Genomic DNA, 21,903 nt, shown 5'->3' with positions numbered 1-21,903 from the left:
ACCCACAATAAGCAAAACCCATAACAACAGTGACTTACTGTGTGGTTTTTATACTGAGATCCCAGGGACATTAAAATTGTTGAGGAATATTAATTCTCAAGTCCAAAACATAAACAGATTCTTGTTTCTTTGATGTGTGTTTCTGAAAAGCAGCAGATAGTTAAAACCCCAAACAGACACACACAGTTGCAAAGAACTGTTGGATCTAAAAAAGTCATTGTGAAATTGTTTATACAGCATTGTATATTCTAGCATTCAACTGTAGTGTAATACAAATGGTACTGCACTACTCAAGCTTGATCGTGTAGATGCCTTTCCTCCCCTGCAAAAAGGCTACCTGCAAAAATAAAAGAGCAAGAATTGGCTTTTTCACATGTGAATGCATACCTGAATGAAAGGGCCATCAGCCACTCCTATAATCTGTGAATATATGATGTCCCTAGGTGTGGCATTGTAAGTGTGAACTTCTCAAAGGAAAGGTAACAGTTCTCAGAGAGAGATCCTCATTCAAGGCTGGCAAGCAACTGGAATACTTTGTAGAAATACTTTCTAGAAAATGTGACCGCTCTGGAATAGCATATGAAAACACTTCTGAACACAGAGGGGAAAAATTATAGTGGCAAAGTCTACAGTTCATTCATGAATGAATAAAATAAGGCAAAAACAATGGATGGAGGATGCCAGTATGTGCTATTTTACCAGAGTTCTGAATTGTTGGACATTTGGGGGTTACAAAACTAAAAGGATAATCCCATGAGACAAAACGCAGGGAGAATTAAAAAGAAAAAAGGCCTGGAGAAGTTAATTGATGCAGCTTGTATTTGGAGGAGAGGTCCCTGCAGCTGTGTCTCATTGGAATGGTAACAAGGGCATGCAGGTAGCCATGGATCACTTCACTGAAACACCCAGAGACTCTGCAGAGTATTGCTAACAATCTTCAGTTCCTTCTGATGGCTTTTGGAAAATTCAGCCTTTGTGTTTCTTAGAAGTTGTGGGGGACACCTGTGGTTGTTCCTTTCTTCTATAGTTACTGTGATTTCGTATTTATTAGTGTTTAATTTGATTTGTTAGTTCATTAATAACATCATTAATAATAACATTAATAACAATAACAACATTAATAACATCAGCCCAGCTGAAGCATCTCTGACTGTGTTAGAATTGTTATGATCACTCCAGTCTTATCCTGCCTCTTTTCTCATGAGATTCAGAATGTAATGACACATAAGGAAACATGCCTCAAGTCAAACAAGCAAGCAATTAGAAGCGAGTTTGCCATTGGTATTTGTCTTTTCATGGAATCATTAAGTCCAATCAGACTTTTATTTGCCTGAGGGAAAAAACCTAAGCAAACCCCATAACAACAAAGCCTCACTGGTTTCTTCATGTCTAAGCTTTCAGAGGCAGTGCATGTGGTGACCAGTATTTTTATTTCTCAGTTGATAACTTTCCCTTAAAGTTGATCTTCAGAGGTTTCTTCCAACCCCTACCATTCTGTGATTTGTGAAAGATGCAGCATTGTAGGAATCGCACACTTTAAGATATACCACTTCCACAGGAGGATCTCTTGACCCAGGGAGCTCCTTCATCACCTCATGTTCTATATAATACATTGGCAAAGAACCATCCATTGAGATCTAAGTGGTTATTCTGTTCAAACACTGTAGTAAAGGATCAAAAACTTAGAACTATCATCCTTGTGCCTGTTCTTAGAATGTTAGTGCAGATACTTGAATTTGGCAGAGTTCTTAGGCCATATTCTACCCTAATCCAAATTAGATGCCTAGATCTTCCCAAACGCAGCCATAGGCAGAATGGTGATAGGAACTGGAAAAGGAAATAGCATTCCTGTTCGACCCTTAATCAAAATTAATAAAGGGATGCAAATCCACAGTTAAGTGTGCAAGCTTAGAATCATAGGCCATGTGAGTTAATTGCTCCATGTTGAGGAATGGTTGGCAAAAGCTCCATGACCACAATCATCTGAAGGTCAGTCAGACAGCTCTACTGAAGGGCAGCATAAGGTCTGCAACTGCAGAGTTGACTTATAAGTAGTCTGTAACCTCCAGAGTGAAGAGAAAGAACTTGTTTGCTGTCTAATACCAAGGAGTTTGGTATGCTGAAACACCACCAGGTTTGAAATGCTAAACTAATTTTCAAACACAAGGGATACACATAAAAATCTTTTTTGCCATTTTAAGTAATATTTGCATTATGTTTCCTAGATAAACTTTCCCATCCATCCTCTTTTGTACTTTCCGTTCACCCTTCAGATCTGTGGAAATGCTAGTTGTTTGTCACCATTTGAAGTTGAGGCTTTGCTTCCTACACTGGCGTCTGAAAATGGTCTCCCAAGCAGATGGATTCAGGGAGGTGAAAGACACAGCATGGAAGTAAAGATAAGACCACAGTGGTTGGACATGTCAGAGGTATTACCCATTAAACACTTATTTATTTCTGCCATTCTCACAGTAGAGGAGACGGGATGGCTACTGAAGATTGCTTTAACGGGCACATGAAATAGTTTCTAGAGTGCTTCAGGGCTGGTTCAATATTAAGCACATACCTCTGGCTAGAGAGGTAGATGAACCGTGAGCGCACTTGTGCCACAAGTATCTGGAAGCAGTAAAAGTGCAGAGGGAAAGGTAAGCCAGGAATATAGCAGCAAGGCAGGCAGGGGCAGTATCGTCACTAACAAGAAGCACAGTCCTGCAGTACATGAACAGGTAGAGCAGAGCAGAGTGGCTCCAGCGATCACCAGTCATCCCCAGCCAGGAGGCAGGCCCGAGGCCAAAGCAGGAAGTCAGCAGGCCAGAGGCAGTATAGTTCAGAGACGGCAAAGCAGAGAGGGCCCAGATGAAACTTCTCACAGCTTGGCTACTTCTCAGCAGCTTGATCCAAGGTAACACAGCTGCACCACGTCAGAGCTGGGCTGATGCACTGGCAGGCAGCCAAAACCCCTTGAGGGCAGGGAGAAGAGGTTGCAGAGCCTGTTAGTGCACTCGAGACCCTAATATTTAGTCTTACCACTCTATTTGTCCTAGTGATCACAAACAGCTGAGGATCTAACCCAGTCTGTTTGCATAGCGGGACTCTTTCTCCAGAACAGTGATGCTGATAGACTAGAAGAAGCAATAAACAGATGTAGGAAAATTTTATCTGCTTCTTGGACTGCACTGTTAGAAACATGGACCCTAAACTTCAGGGTCTAGCTAGAAGTTGAATTCAGGAGATCAGCCAGCAACAGGAGAAAAAAAAAAATCCACTATGGGCTTCCTCTGGTCAAAAAGGTATGACCTAGTCAGTCTTGCTACTCTTGCAATTTTATATTGATTATTCAACTATTAGTATAATTTTTGAGAATACGATTTACTTGCAGCTCTAGAGAGTTTAGATTATCTGTCCTCCTAGGATTACTGTTGTACTTAGATGGAATCCAAAACTATTTTAGTTCTCTGGGGAATGCAAGAGTAGCACAGGTTAACACTGTACATGGGGATATTGAGGTTCGGCCTTGAAACACTACTCCTGCAACTGAATCTAGCTCACGCACAATACCCCAAAGGAGTATATCCCAGAAATTAGGCAAGACTGTTAAAACTCTTTGGGTGTCAGGTGTCAAGTTCCTTGCGTAACAGTCAGAGCAGTGTGAGATACAGCTGGGAGGGATTGAGATAAGAGTGCTCAGGACACTGTGTTTGGAGTTTGGCAGAGGATGTGATACAGGGTATATGAAAATTTGTACTTGCTAGGCAACGGCTTGAAAGTTGGGTGTTTTTTTTTTCCAGTTTGTTGGCTTGATTCTGCAAGAAAGGTGTTTCTGACAGTAGGCTGGAGAAGGAATTGGGCATTTTAAAGGCAATACACACAGACTCATAGAGTTGTTTTCATTGGAAAAGACCTTTAAAATCAGTGAGTCCAACTGTTAGATAACTACCAAGTCCAGGGGCTAAACCATGTCCCTCAGAGGCACATCTCTGCCTCTTACAAACACCTCCAGTTATGGAGATTCAACCACCTACCTGGGGAGTCTATTCCAGTCTTTGAAAACCTATTCAGTGAAGAAGCTTCTTCTGATATCCAGTCTAACATCCCCTGGTGCAACTTGAGGCCATTTCCTCTTGTCCTATCATTTGATACTAGCAAGGAGCGACCAAGCCCCACGTGGTTCCAACCTGCTTTCAGGGAGTTGTGGAGACTGAGAAGGTCTCTCCTCAGACACCTTTTCTCCAGAATTCTGGGAATAATGCCAGCTCCTTCAGCCACTCCTCACAAGATCTGTTCTCCAGACACTTCAGCACCTCAATGTCTTTCTTGCGGTGAGGGCCTCAAAACTGAACATGGTACTTACGGTGTGGCCTCACCACTGCTGAGTACAGGGGCACCATCCCTTCCTCTGCTCCTGCTGGCCAGCAGAACAGTTGCCACAATGGTCGCCTCACCTCAGCGCAGCTGCCAGTGGAGCACCAGATTTGGTCGAGCTAGATAATGGTTGGGTTCGACGATCTTGAAAGAAAAGGCTTTCGCTTTTTCCCACCCGGACAATTCTGTGGTTGTATTCTACGGTTCAACGTCCGTTGTTCTCTGTCGGACGCCGCGCCCAGGCCGAGGGCGGCAGAGCAGCTCCGCTCCCCACAGCAGCACGCCCGGGCCCCGCTAGAGGGCGCTGCGCTCTCCTCGAACGCCCCCCCGCGCCACGGGATGGGCCCCCGCTGCGGGGAGGGGGCAGCAGCACGGTCGCGCATGCGCAGTGCCGGGCGCTAGACGGCAGCGGCGATGGCTCCGCAGTGACGGTTGGATCTAACGGTTGCTATTGACATTGCGGCGCGGATTGGGCGGCGGATCCTGCCCCACGAGAGGCGCCCGCTCCGGCGGCCGCCGCGCAGCCAGGAGCCACCGGCCCCGCGGAGGAGGCCGCGGCGGCGGCGCCGCGGTGATGCGGCCGCGCTGAGGCCCAGGTGCATCCGCCTCCCTCCCACCCCCCTCCCCCCCGCCGCCGGATCGGGCAGCGCGGCCCGGCCCGCCGCCGCCCTGAGCTGGCTTCGCGGTTCGTCCCTGCGGCCGCCGCCATGCCGGGCCGCCGCTGAAGCACAGCCCGCAGCGGCGGAGGAAGCGTCCGCTCGTAGAGAGGCAGGGCCCGGGGGAGGCCGGCCCGGCATGGCCCGCAGCCTGGAGTAGTGCCGCCGCCTCCTCCCTGTGCTGTGTGGCTGCGGGCGGGCCGAGGCCGCTGCTCGGGAGCGAGGCCCCGCTGGAGGCGGAGGAGGAGTCAGCGCGGCCCCTCTGACAGGGCCGCCGGGCCGCCGCGGCCTCCGCGCTGCCGCCGCCGCCGCGCGGCTCCAGGTGGCCCCGGACCAAGGTGACACCCGGCCTGCCCCCGCCCCGGGGCCACCTGCCCCCTCGGCCGGCACGGACTCGGCGCCGCGCTTTCTTCTCACCCCGGAGCCGGCGGCGTGCGAGCGGCTGCGATGAACCCGGTGAATGCCACTGCTCTCTACGTTTCAGCGAGCCGCCTGGTGCTCAACTACGACCCTGGGGATCCCCAGTCTTTTACAGAGATTAACAAGCTCCTGCCCTACTTCAGGCAGTCCCTCTCCTGCTGCGTTTGCGGTGAGGATCTTTCTTTTGTTCCCTGCACAATAAGCCCCCACCCCCCGGGGGCTCTCAGCACGGCGCTGCGGGGCGGCCCTGGGCCGCGCTGCCCGGAGATTCCCCGCCACGGCCCCGCTGCCCGGGCTGGCTGGCTTCGCCCTGGTACGGCTGCCGGAGGAAACGCAGCGGTAGGGCTCTTCCCGCTCCGTGCGCCGGAGCTCGCGCACGGAGGCGGCGGCCCGGGAAACTTTGCTGAGTCTTTCGCCGCGGAGCTGCCGCCGCTGCGGAGCCTCTCGCCGCCCGGGGGGCGGTGGCCGCGGCGGAGCTCACGTGGGCGGTCCGCGCTTCTCCCGCGGGTACCGGCGGGAGAGTGGGGGGAGGTTGCCAGTTGGGAAAGGTTGAGTGAGAATGTTACTCGGGTTAAACCCGCTTCCTATCCCTGCAGAAAACAACCCGAAGCGGGGGGAGAAGCCTACGGGCGATGTTGGTGAAAGATGGGAAGGCGTTTAGGGGTCTGTGTGTTTACAGCCTGGCAAGCTGTAAAGAGACTGGTCTGCTGGTTTTTGTGGGGAGAGTGTGTTTTCCCCCCAAATGCAAGACTTTGTTACGGTCACTTCATAAATGGTATGGTAGTTTTTAGTGCTTATCGAAATATCCTGGTATAGTGGAGTTAATTGCTTTAAAAAAGTGGTAAGAGAAAATGTGGTACGAGATATTCAAACCATGGAGGCACAGAAATAAGAACTTTTTTTTTTTTTCACCTCTCACTGAAATGTAAAGAATAAAAAAGTAATTTGGATTGAAAGCCAGGAGTTTTAAGCACAGAAAAATGATGTTTGGATTTTTTTTTTTTTTTTTTGGTCAGGTAATTGTCCTAAAACAGTAACTACTATAAAAAAAAAAAAAAACAAAACCAACCAACCAAAAACACCGAAAAAGAAAACAAAACCAAATAGGCTGAAAGTCTACTAGGATTTCCCCACCCCTTCCCCTAGAAAGAGCATTTTGCATTGTGGGCAGAAGCAGGCATACGGAATTTCCGTATTACAGTCCGGGGAACTTTGGGAAGGAATTGCATTGTGCTGTGTTTATGAAGTGGGGGCACGTGTCCATTCCTGGTAGGAAGCCCTGGAATAAGCTGTCAGCCTTTCTTGAGCTTTCCTTTGAAGCCGTGGTCAGTGTTGGTTAACATCTCGGTTAATTTGTTAATTCTGCTTTCTTCCCTCTGGTAATTTTAAGCCCTCGCCCTCTTTTGTGCCTCTATTTTCCTCCTGAAGTGGACTGAGGTCCACTGTGTTTCTATGTGTTTATCTTTACTAATGTGTGTGGTCACACTAGGATTTAATTGAATTACTGGGATTTATGAGAATTTATTACAGGATCGGGATTTCAGCTTTTGAGGCTGCTAAGCTAGTGTTGGTTGCTTCCTATCCGGTAGATGTTTGCTCCTCCCACTTAAAGTGTTAGAAAATAGAGATCTGTTTGTCCTGGGAAAGAGGGAGCCTGTTCCCAGGATCACTGCATCGTCATTTCCTGAAATAATTTGTCTTAAGTTTTTGTTTTTCTCTCACATAACCAGATGCCAATTTCAGTGCACCTCTGGTTTTCATTTCTTGCTTGTTACCTTAGGCCCTATTAATTCCAGTCACTAACTGTGCATTTTTTTTTAATGGAAAGATATGCAAATATTTCTCTCTCTTTTTTTTTTCTTTTTCTTTTAAATAAGATATTTAAGTAGGAGCTAAGTGTTTCTAACTATTGCGATCTATGACTTTTCCACTTTAAGACTGGTCTTTTGAAATGTGCTCTTTGTTCTCCTTGCCTTGACTTCTTCCCTTCTTGGCCTTTGGCAATCTTATTTTTACCCTCTGTGCTATTGAAATCATCTATCTTTAATTTGTCCCAGCCCAAATTCCTGAGCTGTTTTTCTCCTCTTCAGCTTTTCTTGCTTGGATTTTCTGTCACTCTGGTAGCTTTCCTCTACTGACTTGTGCCTCTATGGGTATTCCTTGTATACGGACTGCTTCTTGATGTTATGCTTTTTGTCTTAGTCTCCAGTTTTCTTTGAATGTTAAAGTTATTGCTTTGACTTACATTTTTTTCCACTGTGGTTAGCTTTCATATAACTGTAACCACTGTTTGTTTCAAATATTTTGTCTAATGGTGATTCCCCAGTATTATATCTCTGTGTCTTGGGCTCCTTTTTATGGCGTGGTGGCACACAGAGGCCTCAGTAAATTCCAGGCTCTTTGTGAAGCCATAAAGTAAAATAGAGTTTCTGTTGTGCAGAGTTAGTAAAGTGTCTTTCCTGAACTTTCAGGCTGTTAGTCATGGGAATGTGGTCCTGCCTTATACAAAACTGTCCACTCTAGTCTTGACTGGCAATCATAAATCTTCAGCTGAGACTAGTAAAGGCAAATCGACTTTTTTTTTCCTTGCTTGTTTTTTGTGTTCCTTTTCTCCCATTTCTATCATGGATGAATATTGTGTCTTTTTCTCTTTGTCCCTCTGACCTCTCTGTGATGTTTTAAAAATATTTTATTTTCTCTTGTACACATTAATGCTAAGAGCTGTTACACCTTCTGCATACTTAAGGTTGTTTAAAGCCTAACTAACTGTCAAGACCTCTTTAATTTCAGTGTTTTAAAATGTAAAGTTGAAGTATTGAGTAAAAATTACTTTGTGGTTGTCGTGATCACACAAACAAGTGCTAGGACCATCTAAAAATTAACAGCATGGATTTAAAAGCCTCTCAGATGCTCACTTCTTTCCACTTTGTTTATCTTTTTAGACCATGAGATCCAAATGTCTGTTATGGGCTCATGTACGTGAAACTTGAGTGTCTGGTGCTTCCCTTGCACAGATCTTAGTAGAATGCAGTCTTGACTGTAAATGTTTTAAAATCATGTTTTGTTGGCGAAATGCTGCCTGCATCATCAGTAATATGTAAATCCCCTATGCTTGCTTAAAGTCTCAAGTGGTGGACTTCTGGCACTTCCCTTGGGAAATTGCTCCCCAAATTAGTGCTGCTTACGCCACCAGCCTTTCATCAGTATTTAACCTCTCTTGCATGCATTCTGTTGTGCTGCTGTGCTTCAGGTATTAATTCCTCAGTCAAGATTGTCCCTTTAATTTTAGAAGAAATGAGTGACAGCTATATATCAGCCAACATTATTGTGCTTTCATTGTTTCCTCAGTGCACTAGAGATAAGCCAAATAATTTTCTTTTGATCTGATCATCTTTTAAACCAGCTTGCATAGCAGTAGCAGCAGAAGTTTTTTTGACCCACGTAATTACAAAATTCTAATTAAAGCTCTGAGTTTATATTCAAACTGGTTAAGTTCCATCAGTAGCAAATCATAATGTAAATACAGTATGTCACTGTAAGTCAACTAAATCTGTCCTAGGTGGTTTTGAGATCTCTGTCTTAACTTGCGGGGTTCTAATGGTTAAATGACGATACATGAGGGTATTTTTCTAGGATTTAAGTGTGATCATGTGTTAGTTTCCTAGATGGTGGTGTAGGTACTGCATCATCCTTTTAGAGGGATGAATAAGGTGGTATTTCCTAGTGCTTTTAAAACTTAACTACTCCTGAGTGCACGTTAGACAGAAGGTATGTGCCTTAAGTGCGCTGAGGGTGTGAAATATGAATTGCAGTCTCTGGACCAAAGTGATTATTACTAAATTGCATGTTAATACTACCTATAATTTTAAAAACAGTGTAGTAGAATTTACTTCAGTGTTTTAGAAGTACTGCCTATTGGGATAAAAATCTTCTTAGAAGTGCCTTTCTCTGTTTCAAACACCATGTAGGTTACTGCATGGCATCCAAAGGCTCAGTTTGCTTTCCAGCAGTAACAGCATTTTTTGAAATTCAATTAAAATGCTTGTAAGAGACAGATTGATACTCAGATCAGCTTAGCTTTTTATCCATGCAAAACTTATTCTGGAACTTCTGAAAGATACTTAAAAGATGTGTAAAAGGTTATTATTACTGCTGATTTAGAATGTTAAAGCACGTGGCTTTGGGTCAATGCTTTGTGTTTGGGTAGGAACCCAGTTGTAGCTTGTGCTGTAGAATATAGTTCTTGCCTTAAACATCTTATAATCTAAGTAAGGGGATGTGAGACAACATGTGGCTTAAGGGAGATTAAGGGATGGGAAGGAACAAAGAAACAATATGTTAGTGCTGGCCACTACAGCTCCTGTCCAGTGTTTGGAGATCACTCTTTGATAATTTTAGTTAGAGGGTTGAAGGCTAAATGGTGAAGTAGCATCATGAAGGCAACTCCCAAGCATGTAGAATGGCATTTGCTTACCAAAAAATAATAAATGGTCTACCTTTAGTTTTCCTATATGAAGATTAATTCGTGGATGTCATTCCTATCCTGCTCCTGTGTAAAAGTATTAGTCTATTTTTTGAAAGCTTTTCTCTGTCAGTTTGCGTCTTATGGAACTTATTCTGCCAGCTGGGTTTGAAATTTCTTCATAGTGGGTGATATATTGAGTTGGATAAAATTTTCCACCTTTGTGCCATCTTATCCATGTTGTTCTAACTGTGAAGACTTCTCCTCTTCTTCCTTGCTCCTCATCGAGCTCATTCTCCATTGTTTCTGCGGTTCTGGCTGCTTCCTCCTCCATGGCCAGTGTGTGGTGTGACCTCCTCCTCTGTAGTTATTTAGTAGTGTTGTTATGGATTCTGAGTAGAGCTTATTACTTTAGGCAGTTCTGTTTCCTTGGGAAATTGTGAATCAGACCTGGGTACTTTCATTAAACTTTCATATGAAAATTTCTGTAAATACTTAAGGGAAGAAGCACCACAAGCAGGTGGAATGCAAGTGAATTATGGCTCTAGATCAAGCAGTGTCTTTTTTTTTCACCGATGTTACTGAGACAATCTGAGGCATGCAGCAGTTGCGTGACATCTTTCAGAGATTTCCGCTTAAAATCCCCTCTTCACTTAAATTCACTGTTTTCCCTTTCCCGTTTTTAAAATCAGTGTGTGACTCCTGCGAGAACTGCTTTTTCAAGGCTGTCTGCATTGTACTGCAGAAGTTTAGATGACATGAAGTTCTACCACTTGAACTTCAATTGATTTGTAAACTAGAAATACCCCTCTGTCTTAAAACAGAGTAGGAAGAGAAGTAACTGGGGTTTCCACTGTAACAACTGGTTGATAGTAGGCTCCAAAACAAGACTGCATAGTGAAGACTGCAGTATTGTCTTCTGATGGGACTTTGAGGGGTGCTTCTCATTGAGGCAGTGGGAGATGATGGACAGGTTTTTGATGGTCACCTGAGGATATTGATTAAACCAATTGCGTTTCAGAATACTTAAAGAAAAGTTAATGTGTTGCCAAGAGGTGTCTTTACGGCTACGACTTGGTTGTCCAGGTCTATGGACATAATCCATTCAAACAGATTTCTTCAGTTTGTTTTCTTACTATGTTACAATTTACAGATTAGGTTGACTAAATATGGAGTGAGCAGTTGCTGGACGTTATGTTGGAGTTCTTTGTGCGGCTAGAAAGGATTCTTTCTTTGCATATGGCTTGAGCAATAATGCACAGCACAATCTTTCTTGAGCACTATGTTTTACAGATAGTAAAGATTTCTCTGCACTTGTGGAAGAATTCCCTTTGAAATCCTTCAGTAATGTAATTTGTTACGCTCTGTCTCCTGGGCCTTACAGTCACAGCACAGGGCTTGCTCCTTCTCCAGTGGCCTTGAAGGGCAGTTTAAGATTGCTCAGTTAATCTTGATGCTGTGAGCATTTTTGTTTGGTGGGAAGAAGTAGTTTTAATTATGTTTTTTTTGTTTGATCAGAGTGTGATCAACTTGATCTGTAACTTTCAAAGCAAGTTTTAATTCTTATGACTGCATAAAAGCATGTTAAAATTAATCTTACGCCCATAAGAGAAATGTTAACTTTGTAGTTTAAAAACTCTTAAAGCTACGTTGACTTTTGGAAGACATGATTACACGAAAATTTTACACTGGATGGTGAAAAAAGATGATTTTATCAGTCTTTTTAAAGCTGTTCATTACAAAATTTGACCTTTGCCACCTTAGTTTGTTAAAAATACATTTAGAATTTTCCCAGTCATTTTGTAAACACAAAGACTTTCAAACAGAAATACAGCTTTGACATAGGAGTTGGTAAAATACGTTCTGTTATTATGCAGAGGGTGGAGTCAGAGAACAAAAGCAGTCACTTCTGCAGTTAAAATGCAATTTGTTGTCATGTTTCTGTTTTTGTTTTTTATTTTCTTGAAGTTTAGCTGAAGAGGTTGACTATATTTCTCCACATACACAGAAAAATAGTCTGACTGTATTCTTATCATGGTTAATTTGGGTTCCCATGCTACACAGACAAAAATAGCGCATTTTTTCCCGAAGAATTATACAATTCTTCAGTCATGACCATCTCTATATGAGAGTAATAATTTCTTGTAGTTGGTTGATGAGGGAGGGTGCTCAGAAATACTCAGCAACCAGCAAAATGTTTTCGCTGATGAAATTCAAAAAGAAGTGGTTTTTTTTGGTTGGTTGGTTTTAGTTTTTGTGTGTTCAAGTTTGGGGTTTTTTTTTGTGTATGCTTCATGTTTCCATTTCACCTTATGGGGAATCTGTTTATGCTTAAGAGCGTCCTTGAATAAATTTTAGTGGCACTGTTGTCGTTGTGGTGATCTAGGAGCAAGATGGTATTTTCAGTTAGTTCATAGGTAAACTCTCACTGTTTCAGATCTGACAAATGTTTGTGTGAAAAGTCTTGGTCACTTTTTTCTGGTTTTGGCTGAATAAAACTATTTCTAAGAAACTTTGTGCCACAAAACCCGTTAATGGATATGTACATTTTTGGTGTTGTCACTGTGAACTTTGCTTACTTAAAATTGGTTGTTTTGTAGGTATGTCCTCAAGACCCATCTGGATGCATTCCAGTGTGATCTGGTATAGATGATCCTGCTCTGGAAGTGGGGCTGGACTACATGATCTTTCAAGGTCCCTTCCAGGCCCTAACATTCTGTGAAAGTTTTGTGCTAGCAATACTGGAGATGGGTCTTATGTCTTCATGCCTCAACCAAGAGTGTGATCTCTACAAATATGAATTTGTTTTCTGAATGCTGAGAAGAGGGTGTAGGGTATCTAGGTGACAGGTGGCACCTCTGCTAGGTGATTCAGTAGGTTTCTGTGTGATGAAAAAAGTTGCCAAACATTTTTCTGAGACAATTTGTCAGAGCAGGGGTAGGTCAAGCCTTTTTCTGGTGAATGTGACTCATGACTTTAGTGCAGTTTGTGAAATGTATGAAGCAGATCATGGTTCAAGCCCACCATCTTATATCTGGTTTGGAAGGGCTTCATGTTAGGGTTTGAAATCTGTGGAAGGAGACCTTTCAGTATTGCCTTGTCCTTAGCAGTTGTCCCTTGAACTAAGCTCTCTTAAATTTTCTTTGGTTTTGAGTGAATTTAGTTCTTTCGTAGGAAGAATCCAGATCTCTGATCCATATACAGCAGATCTTACATGTGTTTTTATTTTTCTGCAGATGGTTAACAGGCCTTTTCACTGCTTATCATATGCCTGCCTGTCTATTGTCAAATAGTTTTGCAAATAGCGCCTTTAGGTTTTTCTATCAGCCCCCAGAAGTGCTGCTGCTTTTATGACTGTATTTTCCTTTTGTATTTTTTTCTTTGAAACCTCATTGAGTCCAGAAATGAAAATGCTGAAAGTGTAACAGCCCAACTGTTAGACCTCCAGCTTCTGTTAGACCTACTACTTTGAGGTGCTTGCCATGTCTTCTAAGCGTAACATAGAAGTGTCTGTGCTTCATCAGTCTGATACAGCTTCTTGGGTTTTAAGACTTGCTAGATTCACAAAGCTGTAGAATTTGAGTCAGACTAATCCAAAACTCACAGAGCTTTTTGTAATCGTAGTCTAAAAATGAAATCATGGTCATTGTAGTGTTTGATGTTAACAGATTAATTTGTGCCAGGGAGCTTTCTTCTTACCTTCATTCTTAGCATCAACTGTGTTCAATTCTAGGCACCACAGAAAGACGTGGAGGTCCTGGAGCGTGTCCACAAAAGAGCAACCAGGCTGGTGAGGGGTTTGGAGGGCATGTTGTAGGAGGGTGAGTGGGCTGGGATTGTTTAGTCTGAAGAAGATAAAGCTTGAGGAAGATCTTACTCGTCTCTACAGCTACCTGAAAGGAGGTTGTAGTGAGACCAGTCTTAGTCTCTTCTCCCAGGTACTAGCAGTTAGGACCAGAGGTAATGGGTTTAAGTTGTGCCAGGGGAAGTTTAGATTGTATACTAGGAAAAATTTGTTTACTGAAGGTAGTGAGACTTTGGAACAGGGTGCCCAGAGAAGTGGTGGAATCACCATCCCTGGAGGTGTTCAAGAAGCCCATAGATGTGGCACTTAGGATATGTTTTAGTGGTCATGGTAGTTGGATTATGGTTGGACTTGCTGATCTTAAAGGCCTTTTCCAACCTTAATAGTTCTGTGATAATCTCATCTTCTTCATGGATGCCAGAGCCAAGCAGGCTCTTGTGTTATGTAGCAGATAGACCACTTCAATCAGATGCTGAGTGAAAGGAGTAGAGGGCTGGGCTGTTAAGCTTTCCATTTGCTTGCTGCACACTGTAAAACAAGAGCAGTTTCTGGTGATACAAATGCAACCCAGGACTAAAGACTCTTGTATTGGCAGACAAATGTTGGAGATTAACCCCAGTGATACTTGTAACAAAACTTGACATATTTTTATTTCTAGTTTACTTCATTAAATTAAGATTTAATAGTTACGTCATTCTTAATGCTTTGAGTTGTTAAAGGCAATATATGATGCCTTGGTAGGCTTTTCCAAGGGTGCTAAATTAGTGACTTGTGTTCAGCCCCTTTTCTAGGGTGTTATATTTCTGCCCTTGCTGAGGATAGATGAGAATGAAAAGAGGTGATCTGTTTCGATTCAATCTTTCTTAGTGAATTTTATCGATTTGGAGCATGTTTTCTGGGAATTGTAGAATGGAATTAGTTTTGGTTGGAAAAGACGTTGAAGATTGAGTCCAACCACTATCTATCTCTACCAAGTCTGGTGTTAAACCATGTCCCTCAGCACCACATCTCTGTCTCCTTTAAGCACCTCCAGGGATGGGGATTCAACCATCTCCCTGGGGAACCTGTTCTTTGACTACCTTCCTAGTGAAGAAGGGTCCTCTGATGTCCTACCTAAACCTACCTGGTGCAACTTAAGGCCATTTCCTCTTGTCCTATCACTTGTTACTAGGGAGAACAGACTGCCCCCCATCTGGCTCCAACCTCTTGTCAGGGAGTCGTAGAGAGTCTCCCTGACCCTGGTTTTCTAAACAATCTCAGTTCCCTCAGCACACCCTCCACCAGCTTCTTTGCCCTTCTCTCCACCCAAACAGTAGTGTATAGAGAACATAAACCTAAGAACTGCTTTGATTCTTAGTTGTTCTCCCTTTAGTCTCTGTTACTCAATTTGCAGATGCTTCCCTCTTCCTGCAGCTGTGAAGCAGTGCTTATTAAGGAACACAATAGGAAGTGGTTCAAGCGACCTTCCTTCTGCTAGCTGCCTTTCCAGGACAGCTGTGATATTTTGTAAATAATGTATTAAAAAGTATATGCTGCTTATTAATTGTAAGTACTCATATTAATGTACGTGTTTAGTAAACCTTTCTTGAAAGCAGGGTAGTTAAGAACTGATGTTGTTTAGGGAAAACCTCTTATTGGAGGCTTTGTAAGAATGGGATTTTGCTTTTGGTGTGTTAATACACCCCTTGCAAAAGAGGGTGAGAGAAGATGAGGGGTAGTGAAAATGAAGGCACTGAGTAATCATGGAAAGATCTTGTGGTTGAATGACTGCTCAAGAAACTGACAAATTTAATTTAGGTCAATATTAAATTACAAACATGGAAAAATTATTAACTTCTCAGAGCCCAATATTTTATGACTTGCATTTACTGAAAGAGGTAGCAGTCATGGCTACCAGCCAAAAGTGAGATCTTGGCATTACAAGAGAAAACTCCATGAGAACATCAGCACAGTATTGAACATCAATCACAAAAGCAAAGCGAACACTGAAAATCGGAACTGGAATAAAGGGGGAATAATTTATGGTGTCACTGTATAAAGCTGTGGTTCACCTGTATGTTACATTGTTGCAGTTGTGGTGCCCCCATCTCAAAAAAGACCTGTGGAGGAGTTAGAGGAAGAGTGATCCAACCTAAAAGAACATCTGGAAAAGAAACAACTTGGAGGGTTATTTGATAGATGAGTAGTGTGGAAGAGAAGATAGGGATTGACTGTTGCCCCATCCAACATAAGAACTAGAAATTGTTAAGTGAAACTAGCAAGAGTGGCATTCAAAACAAAATGGTCATTTGCAGAATAAGGGGTAGCTGAGCAGGAAACTTCTTGACTTGTGACTGAGGAGATAAGGCAAGTCCAAAGGGGGAATCTGAGGATTATAGAGTACATGGCATCCCATGAGAAGTATTTTGGCTAATAATAGTTAAAAGCTGGGCAAGTGTTACAGGTTTACTTGCCTTGGTTTTATTCCATGCCCAAAGCACCTGTTTTTGGCCACTAGTGAGATGGCTGACTGGGCTAGATGGATCTCTGGTTTGAGTCAGTATTTTTTTAATTTGTTTTTAGTTTAGTGATGCTAAAGCTGAAGAGAATGATAGGTACCACAGACTCCATTTCAGAGAGAATCTTTGAAGAACGAATATTCCAATGAAACATGAGCTCAAGCTGAACATATTCCCTCAGCTCAGGCAATTTTAGTGTCTCTCCCATGTAGGTTGCCTGGCATTTACTGAGAGAACTTGCTCTGTTCTTGCCTTCAATAAGAGCATATAAAATGTTTTGGTTTGTCTGTTTTTTGTTTTATTTTTTTTCCTGAAAGCTTCCGGAAATTTAAATTTTTTGATCTCTTCTTTTAGCATTCAGACCCATTCAACAGTTTCAGCAAAATTTATTTTGGGAGAAATCAAATGCACAGTTGGTGATGACTTTTAAAAATGTAATTAAAAGTTACATTGGCATATTATTTATTTGGTTCCATGAACTCTGCAGTGTTTTGCTGCTTCATAATCTGTAAAGCATTAATCATCATAACTCATCCTTCTTCATCGTAAGTAGCAAAAAGGGGCTAAAAATGGACCAACGAATATGCCAGATTGCTTTGTTTCTTTGAGTGTTAATGATGGTTAATTAATTGTCCTCACTACTAGACAGACATTGAGATCCTGGACTGGATCCAGAGAAGGGCAGCAAAGCTGGTGAGGGTCTAGAGGACAGGTCTGCTGAGGAACTGCTGAGGAAACTGGGGTTGTTTTTAGTCTGGAGAAAATGAAGTGGAGGGGAGACCTTCCCGCTCTACAACTCCCTAAAACGAGATTGTAGTGAGGTTGGTGTTGGTCTCTTCTTTCTAGTAATAAGTGATAGAATGGGATGAAATGGCCTCAAGTTCCACCAAGTAATGATTGACTTGAAGATCTTAAAGGTCTTTTCCAACCGAAATGATTTGATGATTCTGTGGTTGGTGGGCTTTGGTCCTGGCAGCACTGTGGATGTATGTAGTTCTGTGATGACTTCTGAAGCATCAAAGAATTAAAGGAGGGAGTGTTTGGTGTGTTTGCCTCCTACACTAATCACAGAATAGATTTTGCCTGTCCTGTTGGAAAGGCTCAAGATCCAGAAGGGACAGACAGTTATATGTGAACCCTTTCTGCATAAGGACGTGACTTCTGAGACTAGCTGATGTGATTTAAAGCTTTATTTTTGTTTTTATTCAGGGGAGTTAGGGACTTTTCTCACAAAATTTAGTCCAATTTTTAGGACTGTGATGGCCATTTCTGCCTGCGCTGCTGTGTATCTAGTGTCATTTAAAGGGGCTTAAGTCACAGAATCACAGAATATTAGGGGTTGGAAGGGACCTCTGGCGATCATTGAGCCCAAACCCCCTGCCAAAGCAGGGTCACCCAGAGCAGGTTGAACAGGAACATATCTAGGCAGGTTTTGAAAGTCTCCAGAGAAGGAGACTGCACAGCCTCTCTGGGCAGTCTGCTTCAGGGTTCCAGCATCCTCACAGCAAAAAAGTTTCTCCTCATGTTGAGGTGGAATCTCCTTTGTTCTAGCTCATACCCATTGTTCCTTATCCTATCACTGGGCACCATCAAAAAGAGCCTGGCACGTTCATCTTGGCACCCACTCCTCAGTTATTTATAGACTTGATATTAGATATTTATTTATTATTAAATATTGATATTTATAGAATTGATAAGATTCCCTCTCAGTCCTCTCCTCTCCAGACTAAAGTCAGCCCTTCCTCATTAGACTAGCAAAGAAGAGCACCTGTTCTGGAGTTACAAGGTGCATTTCCCAATCAAGTGTTGCTGGAATTGTGCTTTGGACCTTCCTCTGTTCAATTCTGTTTTTCCTGTTCAGTGCTCCTCCTGCATTGACTGCTTTCATTAGCCCCGACCAAATACTGCAGGTTCCTGTGGCCCCTGTTGCAGTTGCGCTGTAATGATGTGGTGTTGGGTGTGTGCTACCTGCCAACTTGCTAAACAATTCTGTTTTCTCTCAATTGATTAAAAAAATATTGCAACAGTGACTTCTGCACTGACTCTTGTTATTTATTGCTCCAAACAAGGTTGCATGAAGCCGCTTTTACTAAAGGACAGCTCAGATGGAGGGCTGGAGCAGCCCTGTTCCAAAAAAAAGTACCAGTGAGTTGAGATTTCTAAGGGAAAATGGGATAGTCTGCTGACTTATGGAATTCAGGAGTGCTGCAAAATTACTGTGCTAATGCCAAATACCTATTGAAACACACACATGAGCTTTCAGAAGTGGTTTGGATAGTCGAAAGATATGGAGGGTTAGGTTAGACAAGGGGTATGGACCATTTTGACAAAAGCTGGAGAGTGAGGGCCAAGTGTCTTAATTTTAAGTGCTGCTCCAGCTGAAGGTTAGTACAGTATGTCTTGCTCTTCTACCTGAGGCCTTGAGTTCTTGGCCAAGGTAATATAGAGGCTTTATTCCTTGTGTGGTAACTCAGCCCACTCGACCAGGTCCTGTTAATTGGATCCCTTAAAAGCGCTATCATGGAAGGTTCATGGGATTAAAATTTCCTTGTGTATTGAATGACAAGAGAAAATCCCTTTATATTTGATAGGTTGGATTCTTTTTATCTGAGTCTGTTTTAATATATGCATTTGTTTCTCTTCTCAAATTATTTAATGTTACTAAACTGTTCATAGCAGTGTGTTTTCATTTTGGAAAACCAGGGTGAGAACTCACTGACGGTTGTAACTCATCCAGCAAAAGCTCCTCATAAGGAAAAATCAAAGCTGATCAATCTGCTGCTTGGAAAGGAAGAGAAACCTGTTGCTGTGGATAACTATAGATACTCTGAAATTTAATTTAGGTGTTAGCGTATCATTATGGCTTAGAGCTAGCTAGAAATAGCAAAGCAGTACTGTCATATTCTAGATATAGTGGATCATTTCTATGCAGAATTTCAACTACCTCTGTTCTTTCACATTCTATCCTCCTGTATTATTTGGTTTGTTCTTAGTTAAACCAAAACACTTGCTTTCAGGTTTTTACTGTTCAGAGATATGGAGACATTAAGTCTACCAATGTCAGTACTGGGTGTCTGAAACTTTCTGTGTTCTCAGGTGTGTTGATTTCTTTAGCAACTGATCGTTATTAGTGCTTTATTCTTAATTAGCAGGGTCTTGGGAGAAAATAATTTCTTATGATTTCTTCACTCCTGCACAGGACATGTCAGCATGATGGCTATGACAGTACCACACTGTTTTTACTTCACTGATAGGTGTCTGTGAATTGGAGAACCAGGAGCCACCACTCCCCAGGATACATTAATAGTCATCTTCTGGTTCAGCACAAGAGGGATCTGTTAGACAACAGTATAGTAATCTTAAATTTTCTTTTAATTTTTTAAATTAAAATCCATTACTAGGTGATTTACTGTTTAGAAGAGTTTCTGTGATCTAACTATTTTTGTTGCTTGCAAAGTTAAAAACTTTGGGCTTTATTCATGGCATTGACTGTCATAAAGCCAGGTTCTATTCTTACAGAGCTGAATGAAAAGTAAAACCAAAGTCTGCTGTGTCTTCTTTCCTTTTGTGGTTGATATTTCATTATTTCTACATTCCTTTGAGTTCCCTCTGCTCCCTTGCCATTCGCGTTCACTAATTTCATTCAGATCTCTGCAGTAGCTCTTCCTGGGGTTGAGTGTTGCACTTCCATTAAATTGGTAGAAATCTGGAGTGTTTTGTGAGTTGCAATGGAGGAAACTGCTGAAGGGGACAAAGGGGTTGGTAGTGTTTTAGTTGAGTGTTTGTAAAGGCTGTAGTGGTACTATAAATTGTGGTGTGATGGTTTTCTTTTTTACAATAGCTGTGGAAAATTTTTCCAAGTTATTGTTTGGATAGTACATTTTCTTGTGACTTACTGAACTTTTTCAGGCACTTTTTTTGATAGTATGAAAAATTCATCCTGTACTACCATGGAAACCTGCCTCGTGTCCATTGTAATCTTTATTTCTCTTTTTTCCTTAGGAAATTTGCTACAGGACCCTATCGCTCCTACCAACTCCACATGTCAGCATTATGTCTGCAAAACTTGTAAAGGCAAGAAGATGATGATGAAACCGTCATGTAGCTGGTGCAAGGACTACGAACAGTTTGAGGAGAATAAGCAGTTAAGCATCTTAGTGAACTGCTATAAGAAACTCTGCGAATATATAACACAAACTCCACTGGCACGAGACATTATCCAGGCAGTTGATTGTTCTGCAGATCTTCTGGCTTTGCTCAAAGATGGATCACCACTCCATGAAGAGACAGAAAAATCTTCCGAGACAGCCTTGGCTTTGTGTTTGACACATTCCCCAGTACCTTCAACCTCAGAACTCACAGCTGATCCTCCAGCTAGTTTTACATCCATACCTGAAAGCACACACAACATTGACATTAGAGGTTCTGTTATCAACGGGTTGCCCAATTGTAATGGGCTTTCGGTAGATAAACTGGGAGTGAGTATTCCTTCTCCTGAACATGCAAACACCATCGATGTCTGCAGTACTGGAGAGTATATAAAAACTGAAGATATCTCCAGCAGCCTGCAGCCTGTGTGTGATACAGTTTCTACCAGTGACTTGTGTACGACAGGCATTGACATCTGCAGTTTCAGTGAAGATATCAAACCAGGTGGCTCGCTTCTCCTTAGTGTTGAGGAGGTTCTCCGCAGCTTAGAGACTGTTTCAAATACTGAAGTCTGTGATTCTAATTTGCAGCCCAGCTTGGAAGCAAACATGACAAATGGCCCTTTCCTGCAGCTTTCTCCCCCACCTCTTAGCCATAACACTTTCATTTCCACAGACGCATCTCCTCATGGAATCTCCTGTACAGCGGCGACGCCTAAGGTTGTGAAGTTGAACAGAAAGCGATCTCGATCGGAAAGTGACAGTGAAAAGGTTCAACCTCTGCCCATTTCCAGCATCATCTGTGGCCCAACATTGGGAGCATCGGCTCCTGTAACAGTGAAACAGGAAAACAAAATGTCTTTGCAGCCTATTGCAACTGTACCTAATGGAGGCACTACTCCCAAAATCAGTAAAACTGTGCTGCTGTCTAACAAAAGCATGAAAAAGAATTTAGAACATGCCCCTAAGAAATCCCACCCAAAAGCCAAAACAGGGGTGCTGAAAACAAAAGACAAAGCAAAGGAGAAAGTTTCTAGCAGTAATGTTATGCCAGGAAGCCCAACAAAAACTGTGTATAAAAAGCCACAAGAAAAGAAGGGGTGTAAATGTGGTCGTGCCACCCAAAATCCAAGTGTTCTTACATGCCGTGGCCAACGCTGCCCTTGCTATTCTAACCGCAAAGCCTGCCTTGACTGCATATGCCGTGGCTGCCAAAACTCATACATGGCTAATGGGGAGAAGAAGCTGGAGGCATTTGCAGTGCCAGAAAAGGCCTTGGAGCAGACTAGGCTTACTTTGGGCATTAATGTGACAAGCATTGCGGTGCGCAATGCCAGCACAAGCACCAGTGTAATCAATGTGACAGGGTCACCGGTAACTACGTTTTTAGCTGCCAGTACACACGACGATAAAAGTTTGGATGAAGCTATAGACATGAGATATGACTGTTGAACCTTTCTTTTCCCTGCCCTCAGTAGGGGAACTGCTACAGTTTAAGGCAGCTATGGTTCTGTTTAACTTGCTGGAGCACCTGCGTTTAGATCACTTGTAT

At 42.7% G+C, this 21,903-nt stretch overlaps 1 protein-coding gene across 1 annotated transcript; it reads left to right on the top strand.

The window, feature by feature from the left end:
• The first annotated feature begins 5,465 nt into the window (after positions 1-5,465).
• On the top strand, positions 5,466-21,903 carry MSL2 (MSL complex subunit 2). Its single transcript, XM_054385914.1, has 2 exons — positions 5,466-5,607; positions 20,206-21,903. The coding sequence occupies exons 1-2, from the start codon at positions 5,466-5,468 to the stop codon at positions 21,801-21,803; spliced, it is 1,740 nt and encodes a 579-aa protein (XP_054241889.1). The 3' UTR covers positions 21,804-21,903.

The sequence above is a fragment of the Indicator indicator genome, chromosome 13, assembly GCF_027791375.1.
Source record: "Indicator indicator isolate 239-I01 chromosome 13, UM_Iind_1.1, whole genome shotgun sequence".
Lineage (NCBI taxonomy): Eukaryota > Metazoa > Chordata > Aves > Piciformes > Indicatoridae > Indicator > Indicator indicator.
Note: the sequence above shows the minus strand (reverse complement) of the source record. Positions and strands in the feature narration are given on the sequence as shown.